This window comes from Dendrobium catenatum, unplaced genomic scaffold (genome assembly GCF_001605985.2).
Source record: "Dendrobium catenatum unplaced genomic scaffold, ASM160598v2 fragScaff_scaffold_1360, whole genome shotgun sequence".
Classification (NCBI taxonomy): domain Eukaryota; kingdom Viridiplantae; phylum Streptophyta; class Magnoliopsida; order Asparagales; family Orchidaceae; genus Dendrobium; species Dendrobium catenatum.
Genome location: NW_021319822.1, coordinates 659196 through 669509, shown reverse-complemented (window position 1 = coordinate 669509; position 10314 = coordinate 659196). Strand labels below are relative to the sequence as shown.

At 33.3% G+C, this 10314-nt stretch overlaps 1 protein-coding gene across 2 annotated transcripts; it reads left to right on the top strand.

Moving 5' to 3' along the window:
- The first annotated feature begins 3871 nt into the window (after positions 1–3871).
- Positions 3872–9100, top strand: LOC110116002. 2 transcript variants are annotated; one of them, XM_028699671.1, is made up of 6 exons: positions 3872–4288; positions 5033–5994; positions 6108–6218; positions 6701–6976; positions 7123–7214; positions 8198–9100. In XM_028699671.1, the coding sequence occupies exons 2-6, from the start codon at positions 5059–5061 to the stop codon at positions 8976–8978; spliced, it is 2196 nt and encodes a 731-aa protein (XP_028555504.1). In that variant the 5' UTR covers positions 3872–4288; positions 5033–5058; the 3' UTR covers positions 8979–9100. The 2 variants fall into 2 exon arrangements, with proteins under 2 accessions (XP_028555504.1, XP_020705087.2); XM_020849428.2 differs by lacking the exon at positions 6108–6218.
- Positions 9101–10314: the final 1214 nt, after the last annotated feature.

Here is a 10314-nt window from a genome sequence, read left to right as displayed (position 1 = left end):
GTCATAATTTTGTTCTTTCTTTTGCTCAATAATAAATACATGAGACTTTTTTGAGATTGGTGTAGAAGAGCATGTTCATTATATTGTTTAAGATAGATTACACTACTTTAGCCAGATATGCTTTATAATTGGTAAGCATTTTTGAGGAGAAGTGTTATAGATTTTTTAAGAGGGCTCCAAGACAATTTGAGGAAGTTGTTGGTTCTATTTTGTATCACTAACTTTTTAGAGCTAATGGAGATGATCCATTTAATTGAGAATGATCTGTTATCTACTTAGTAGCATTTAGCTGCTAGTATAAATAGGTTTGCTAGTGAGGCTTTTGGTAATATTTTTCTAGGAAGAGGAGTCGATTTAGACCTAAAAATTCAAGGATATATGGGCATCAGTTTCAGTTCCTAGTGATGTATTGTTTTCATTTTGGGAGGTTCTATGAGTGGAGCACTTGTGTACTAGAGCTGAGGTAGAAGACACTTGGGTTAGTGTTACAAGTTGATAGGCTAATACTTTCGATGTGGTTAGACAAAACACAAGGTAATTGAGTGTCCACATGTAAGACCAGATTAATATTTTGAGTCCGGTTCTAAGAGTTCTATTAAATTTATGGGATGACTAAGTGCAGCTTGGCCTCATGTGTTTACCAAGGGGTTGTCTAGTAAAGGAAATGGTTCAGGTTTTGTAGTAGGGAGGCTATTTGGGAGCGATAAGAGAGAGCCTAGTAGTTCAGTTATTTTAGCTCTAGTTCAAGCATATGTATATAGTTTGAAATAGCATGAGGCGAGGGGCACTCAGATGTGGTTACATGTATTACTTATATTTTTGATATGCCTTATCACATTTTATTTAATGTTGGAGCCGTTTATTCATATATATTTTTAGGAGTATTTTGATTTATTAGATTTCCTTCTATATTGTTGTTTACTTCCTTATCTATTATTTTGCTAACTTATGATGGTTTGGTAGCCAGTTGAGTATGCTTCTTTGTATAGAGATGTCAAGTATAGAATAGGAATCTTGTTGATATTATTGCTTATTTTTTAGTATTATGTTATTATGGGTATGGAATAGCTGAGTTAATATAGAGGCTAGAATAATTGTTAGAAGAATAGAGTCCCATTTTATTTGGGTAGCAAAAGCTACCTATTTTAGGGAGCTAGAGGAGTCCTGTCATGTGTGAAATCTGCTATGCAAGTAGATATATTGTGGAGAAAAGGGAGTATGGATTTACTAAATATCAAGTTGTTTGACTTTCAAATGCTTTAAAGCTATGAACTAATTGATTGCATAAAGAAATTTCCAATTCACTCATGTCATATTCACTTCAATTTCCATTCTAAATTTATATTTTTTCTAAGTTGTTATAGAAATGTTAAGAAAAAGGATTGGTTGTATTTTTTGCACTAATGTGTTTTGTGGCATGGTAAGGTGCCCAGATAGGATTATTTGTTGGCCATGAACTTTTCTTTATCTATTTATGATGAGAATTTCATGGTAATTAATGTCGTAATGGCTCATTGTACTTTAAACAAATATTGTTAGGATTATTAAGTCCCTCCTTATGAGGAAAATTGTTACTATAGTTTAAAAATGAATTTGAGAAAATTCACTTTGATGAAGTGGAATCATCTCTAGGTTTATATAATTCCTCTTATACACTCATTGTGTACTAGTTGTATATAGTGTATATATAAGGAGAATTTAAACATATTTTATGTACACTTGTACATAATTTGCTTATAATTTTTTATTGTATACGCATTGTGTATAAGTGTATGCAAAATGTATAGATTCCCTTTGTACACACACTGTGTACAAGTGTATGAAAAGTGATTGTAAATTTTCCTTATACACACATTGTGTACATAAAGTGCTTATAAATTTTTTCTATATACACACCGTGTACAAATGTACACAAAGTGCTTATAAATTCCTCTTGTACACACACTGTGTACAACTTATACATATAATGTGTATAAGTTCAAAAAGCATCAAAATAAATAAAATCATCACATAAATCATTTATATCATTATATCTAAGCTTTTAAAAAAGCATTAAAATGAACAAAAAATGCTCTTATATACACAATGTGTATAAGTGCAAAAACTATCAAAATGAACAAAAACACACCATAAATCTTTGATATTATCATATCTAAGTTTTTCACATATAATACACAATGTGTATGCGGAAAATAATCAATTTCTCCTATACACACACTATGTACAAGTTCAAAAAGCTTCAAAATGAAGAAAATCTCCACATAAACGAAAGAGGAAAAACACATAATAATTATAATTGAGAGAATAAATGAACTTTCAAAAAATTATCATTTAACATAAAATTTACATAGTTGATTTATAGAAGCATGCATCCTTTGCGACATTCGACATATAAAGAATTGAAGAATGCATTCGAGTCAATGTGTGAACCATCAAGGTGAACACAGTTCTATTATAGTTTCTTTTACGATAGGTTTCTCAGTTTAAAAAAATTAGGTAAGTAAAACATACACTGCCTCATAATAAACATTAAAAAATAATTATTATGTAAGTTATATCTTACTATTAGGTTTCTTCTTCTTCTCCTACTAGTTCATAAAATTTTACATAGTTATTGGACAAAAGCATGCCTCGTCGTAGCATTTGACATGTAAATAATTGAAGAATACACCCTAAATCCAAAAAAATAACACATTTATAGGAAATATAGTAAAACTTGGGAGGAGTTTAAAATTGACTGATGAGAAGTTCAAATGCAACGTCCTCCAAACCAGTTTCCATCTTCATCGATTGTTTCTCTTTTTTTTTTTTTTTTTGCCAGTAGATATTAAAAACTTTATTCCGCCAAATCTCTAAATATTTGAAAGTTTTTTGCGGGTTTCTTTCTTAAAAACATAAAAATGAACCCCAATTTAAAAATAGTAATAGTATGATTATATCAGATTATATATATATATATATATATATATATATTAAAGGCTAACCAGATTAAGAAATTCATGTTTCTTAAAAAATCATAATTTCTTAATCCGAGATTTTCATGTTAAGGTTTCTTAAGGAACCAAATTTCATAAATTTATGTAAAATATAAAGTATAAAGAATAAAAAATATAAAGTATACATTTCTTATATAAACTCACTAATCTTAATTAAAATTATTGTTTGATTAATGATAAAAAATAAATGAAATATATTTAACTAAAAATTAATGAATAAAAAATAATTTTAATCAAACAATAATTTTAATTAAAATGAAACTATTATGTATGATTTTTAATTTTGTGTTTGTCTTGTTGACACGTTTAGTATTATAAATATATCAATTAATAAAAACTATTATTTATTTAAAACTAAAAGAATTTTTTTTTTACAATATTAGATTTCATAAATATTTAATAAAAATTTGAATTTAATTTAAAAAAATACTAATATGCTATAATTAAAAAATAAGCAAATTAGTATAAATAAAAAATGAGAACAAGTAAAATTAATTTTATTTTATTTTTAAAAACATAATCAATTTTTACATTTAGTTAAAATAAAATATACGACAAAAAATTTATACTTTATATTTTAAATAAATTTATGAAATTCGGTTTCTTTTCAAATAAAAAAATAATTTATAGAAAAATTTAAGAATGTATATAAACATAAGAAGTAAATCAAATAAAATTTGATTTCGGTCAAAATAGAAATCGGATAATTATATTTGGATTTCAATAGAAATTGAATAATTAAGTTTTATATTTGCTCTTTTTTAATCTTTCCGTTAACTTACTTCTTAAACTAATTTAAATTTAAAACAGATTTCATTTTATAAAATACCCTATTAAAACTCTACATGTCTGAATCACTAGGAACGTAATAATTCTCCACCGAGAGCTCCTGAAAAGGACGGGAATAAGCTAGAGAAATGACTCGATACTCTCCTTCTCCCTCTCCTTCTTCTCTTATGTCGTTTTTCCTTCAACCTGTCCACGAATTAGCTCCGTAGCACTACTTTTTGTCAAAAGGAGGTTTTTTTTTTTCTTTCCTTCCATTGTGCTTTCTCTTCGGATTCGTATGGGCACGTTCTTTCTCTGATCCTTCGTGTTGGCGCCAAAAGAGCAGAGGATACGTCGTCTTCGTCTTAATTCGTTGTACATTGGATTCGTATGGGCATGTTCTTTCTCTGATCCTTCGTGTTGGCGCCAAAAGAGCAGAGGATACGTCGTCTTCGTCTTAATTCGTTGTACATTGAGCTGGAGAGATTGGCTGATGCGGAGCGGAGTCCATTGGATGTCCAAATGTTAGTTTCTTCCAAACCTGATTCCAGTGGCTTTATTGTTTGTTTCTTCTATTTATGATGGCAAAGAAGTGTTTTTTTTTTTTTCTTTCTGTTCCTTGGATTGATTGATAAAGCCCCGGAATCTTATGTTTGCATTTCTCTTGAGCCTGAAAGAGTGCTTCCTACTTTCAAAAGAAAGAAAGAAAGAGTGCTTCCGTTTCTTTCATCTATTGCTTGATTTCTGGAGATGGAGTCATTGTTAAGAAATTGAGCAATGGCGATTAGCTTATTCCTAAAGTATCCATTTTTGCTCACATTTTCGTTTGGGGTATGCTCAGTAACGTGATATTTTGGTTTTGTGGTGGATTGATTTTTTTCAACTCATTATCACATGGCCTTCGCGTGAGGTTCCCTCTTTTCTTTTCTTGTTTTTTCCCATCATTTTCTAGTAGTGCGAGATGGTTGTAGTGTGTTAGTTTCTCACCATCACCATATAATGCCAAAGATCCAATGATTTCCATGTGATTTTATTTGATTAGAGCTTTTAAAATCCAATTTTATTTGATTAGCCTCTCTAGTGATGAACAGAACAAGCTGAGATGATTATCTCCTTTCTACTTGAATCTGCTTCATTTCTAAAATTGCCATTGTTCCATTTTGTGAAAAGGAACATTATTCATTTATTTGGGTAGCAGTTAAAGTTTTATGTGGTCCATTGCTTATAACTGAAGCACTGATGCAATGAAGGATGATCATGTATTACAGAGTAATGCTTGGTTGAGGGAAACAAGATGGCAACATTGGTCCCTGGTGTTCTTATCAAGCTACTACAGTACATGAACACAGATGTGAAGATTGCTGGTGAATATCGCTCTTCTCTACTTCAGGTTGTTAGCATAGTTCCTGCACTTGCTGGTGGTGAGCTTTTTTCCAATCAGGGATTCTATCTTAAGGTCTCTGATTCCTGCCATGCTGCTTATGTTTCTCTTCCTGATGAACATGATGAACTCATATTGAGTGATAAGATAAAACTAGGCCAATTTATATACGTTGATCGATTTGAGGCAGCTTCACCTGTACCGGTGATTCGTGGTGTGAGGCCACTCCCTGGACGCCATCCGTGTGCAGGAAGCCCTGAGGATCTTTTTGATACCTGTCTTCTTAGTTTCCTCAATGGCTCTAAGGGTACTGTTAACCTACCATTGACTAAAGATAGCAGCATCTTAGCCAAGGTAAATGGAACTGTGAAAGTTAGAGAATTAGAAAAGAAAAAGGCATCTCTTAATAGGTCTACTTCATCATCATCGAAACAGTCTCTGCATATTATTGTCGAGAAGAAGCAAACAAATCATGTGAAGTCAAGTTCACTGAGTTCAAGGTCAATCTCTTCATCCTCTACAAGTTCCCAGTCAGTACCAGTATCAGTTGAAAAGCTACCTAATGGAGTAAAGCAGCTGCTGCATCTCGTAGATGTTAAAGGAATGGAGAAGTCATCTAATCAAAGAATGAACTTGCTGGAGAGAACAAGATCTGCCGTCAAGGCAGCTGATACTGGCAGGAAATCATCTGTTGGAAATTCAATAGTAAACCAGGTGCCAGGTATTGAGCTGGGGCCTAAAGGCTTGAGGAAGAGTTGGGAGGGGAATAGTGTGGAGACAAAGGGAAGAGATTATTCAAATCCTAAGCCATCAAAGATTGAAAAGAAACCTGAAGTATACAGCTCTTCGGTGAGTATTCTTTGTTCTGTATGATTTGATTTTTTTTTTCCTGAAGTTAACTGAATAATAAGGGTTTTTGAGTCATAGACTAGTTAATATATGTTTGCAACAACATTTTGAAGGTCTTCTACAATTGCAAAGACCTAATTACCAATAGTTGCAATAGCTATTTTTACCAGAAGATTTGGTTATGTGTGGACACCGTGCATGCTCTGTGGACACATGGGAGTCATGTAAGCTGAGGAAAACTTATTAATACTGTGTTCTAGTCCCTGTTCTGATTTCAGTTATCTATTTTAATTATTTCCTTTCTGTTCTTCCTTTCTTCTGTTTTGAATGTATACTCTGAAACCTATGTGAAAGAAAATTTTTCAGCTTTAACAAATATTTTTTGAATGAAGCAAAGAATGCACTAAGAAGCTCAAATGCAGAACATATGACATGCTAGATATAGTGATGTGGAATACAGGGTAAAATAGAATAACCTTGCTCTGATGGTAGTGAAATTCATGTTTATCCGCTTTATTTTTTTATGTAGATTGTAAGATATTATTTTTCCATGTATGTTGTGATGGATAATATTGGTTTTTATATCTTAATATATGAACAATTGTTTTAATGAGATTACAAAGAAAAGAAACAGAAAATATATTCCCAAATATGTTAGAAATATTGCTAGATTTCCCTTTATCATGTAATCTGTCATGATTTGCAGAATCTTCGAAGGAAACCATTGTCAGTTGAGAGACCGGTGCCTACAGAAGAAAGAGAGGCTCAAAGCCCACTAAGAAAAGGCAATGTAAATGCTTTAGAGAATGTTGACTTGTCAGTGAAACAACGAGTTTCCACCATAAAAAAAACACCAGAGGCCTTTAATAGTAACAATGTTTCCTCTAGCAATTTAGTAAAGGTTTCCTACAATAGTAGAAGATTGACAGATGGAAACCTTTCGTGGTCATATCTTCCTCCAACTCTAGTGAAACTTGGAAAGGTATAACATGTGCTTTTTCTTGATTAGATTCTTGTTATTTTGTTTCCTAACTTTCCTACTTTTCTTTTCTATTTTGTCTTTTCTTTAACATATATTTTAGATATCTGGTACTTTCCATTACATTCATGTCTTACTATTTGTTACAGGAAGTTCTCATGTTTAGGGATGCTGCACAGCAAGCTGCTATTGAGGCACTGCAAGAGGCATCTGCAGCAGAAAGCTTAGTTCGATGCTTGAGGTAATCTGCCTAATTATGCCCAACATTAAAATTTTCTCTAGCCTATATGTTATCGTGATTTTCTTACCTTTGTGAATAGGATATCTTTCATCTACTTACTCAAGCTTAGTAAAGAGTATGATTTGATCCAATGCTTTAGACCATAAGGGAAAATGCATGATTGTTCTTCGTAAATCTCTTATGCCATTTCAATTGTTTTGGCAACCTACTGGTGACGGAATCTTATTTTCATATTTGGCTCCAACTGCCCTTTTAATGGTGAGCAACCCATATTAACGTTAAAAAAACGAGGGACAGTATGAATTTTTGGAAGAATGAATACTTATCAATAGATCTCCATAATGGGAAGACGAAGGATGATGTTGCAGTAGTTTAACTCTTATTCTTATTATTGAAGTTAGGAACTGCAATGAGAATGGATGTGTAGTTGGAGGTTCAAGGTCAAACATTTTTTATTTTTTCTGTTATAAATTGTACAGTTCCTATATTTAAATCTGTGCATTATATAATTTATATGTTAAATTAAAATTTTGCACAATTGCAGATTCAGCCACGGACGGAGTGCGCTGCATGTTGTTTGCAACCAGACTCTTTTGTTTTAGTTAGATCTCCCCTTTGTTTTTATTATTATTATTATTGGAATGAACTTCCTCAGGCTTTGGTGATGCCTTATTTTTATTTTCTAAGAAATGTTTGTTCTTTTTGCCAACTCAACTCGACATATTTTTAATATTATCTTCAAGCTCTTTTGCCCACCACCTCTTCATTCATCAAGCTTCTCTTATATGTATCCTGCATTGACTCAACATTCACTTCTAGTTTTATTAGCAAGGAATTTATTATATTTACTCTTTCAAGATTTGTTTTTGATCAGGTCCTTCCTTCACGTTTTCCTAGTATTACTCTTTTCTTTTGGTTTAGTAATTAGTAGTTTCCTGCATCAACTAGTTTGGCTTAAAAAATTGTTCTTTCTGTCTCTCCAGCCTTTACGCAGAGTTAATTTCAACAGCAATGGAGGACAAGGATCCACAGCAGGCTGTGGAAAAGTTCCTCACCCTCTATGCCATTCTCACCCATGCCAGCTTGGTCTCTGATTCCCTGCACAGCTCTATCGGCAGTGCCACCATCACCGACGACACAATTCGCATATCTGATGACAATCACCACCGTGCAGCCACTTGGGTCCAGGCTGCCCTCGCAACCGATCTCTCATCTCTCGCCCTTTACACCCACAAGTCCAAGTCCCCGCCCTCCGCTGCCACTTCAACTCACGTAGTTGTCGCGAAAGCGAACTCGGACTCTCAGGTGAAATCGCGAGTGAAGACGGTGAAGAAGCGGGTAACCGTGGCAACAACAAGGCGGTGGGAAAAGGGGGTAGGAGTCGAAGAGGGAGTGGAGCTGGCAAGAGCATTGGAGGAGGAAGCTAAGTACTGGTTTGTGGGATATGTGGAAAAGTTTCTGGATGCAGAAGCCAATGGAGCTGCTACACAGCAACCATGGGACCGGGACTTTGTCCCCGGAATGCTGTTTCAGCTTAAAAAGGTGAATGATTGGCTCAATGTGGTAAATATCAGAGATGGAGGATTACGAGATGGGGGTGTGCCGCCGGAGACAGTGGACAGGCTGAGGAAGAAGATATATGATTATTTATTGACACATGTTGAGTCTGCTGCAGTGGCACTTGGCTGCAGTGGCAGTACCGGTGCCGGTGGCAGTTTTCCGGCCATGGTGGAGGCTAGTGAGAGTCAGGGAAAAAGGATTTGAGTGAGACTAGGAATCTGGAGGAAGACAGTGGAACTACAAATGGATTGGAGTGGGAAAAGGAAATTTGGTTGATGAGAGATAGATAGATTATACTTGGGGCATGGATACTGGAGTTATATTTCTACATTTCTTAACGTATAACAAATTTCTAATATTTTCTAATATTTTCTAACAATCTTTTTAGGTATATTTCTACATTTCTTAACGTATAACAAATTTAATATATCTACACTCCTAGCATGGTCATCAAAAAGTCGACATTTTATGTGACTAAACCATTTAAGATGACTCTATCTAATCTTATCTACCACTGGAGCTACTCCAATCGTTTCATGTATATACTCATTTTACATTTTGTCTATAACAGTGAAGCTACACATCCACTTGAGCATCCTCATCTTTGTAACACTTAATTTTATTCTTCTCTTTTAATGGCCAACATTCCATGCCATAAAACATTATAAGTGTCAACAACATCTTATAGAATTTTACCTTAATTTTGAGGGGTACTTTCCTATCACACAAGCCCGATGAATTCCTCCACATCAACCATCCAACTTGAATTCAACTAATAATATTCTCATCTATTTCACCATTATTTTGAACAGTATACCCGATATATCTAAAACGTATACTCTTATTAATGACTTGATCCTCCAACATCACAATCCCCTCACTATATCTATTACGACTAAAATTATACTTCATGTATTCGATTTTAGATCTACTCAAATAAAAACCTTTAGACCCTAAGGTTAATCTCCATAATTCAAATATACATTCAACTCCTTTTCTAGTCGTATCAACAAGAAGAATATCATCAACAAAAGTATAAATTAGGGTATATCCTCTTGCAAATGCCTAGTAAGAACATTCATGACTAAAGCAGAAAGATACAGGCTTAAAGCTGACCCTTGATTTAATCCAATTGAAATAGGAAAATACTTAGTCAAACCACCTTGTGTTTGAACACAAGTAATAGCTCATACATACATATCCTTAATGACTTAAGTATAAGCATTATTAACCATTTTCTTTCCTAGAACTCTTCATAGAACTTATCTTGGAACATTATCATAAGCTTTCTTTAACTTAATAAATAACATAAACATATCCTCCCTATTCTCTCTATATTTTCTCCATCAAACCTCTCAATGAATGTATAGCTTCTATAGTAGACCTACCCGACATGAATCCAAACTGATATTGAGAAACATTAGTATCATCCAATCAAATAAATAAATTTTTTTTAAAAAAAAATTTTCCAGCAAAGCAAACAACCCCACATATAAAATATAAATTTTAGCATCAAATTTATAATGAAGATGATGTTTGG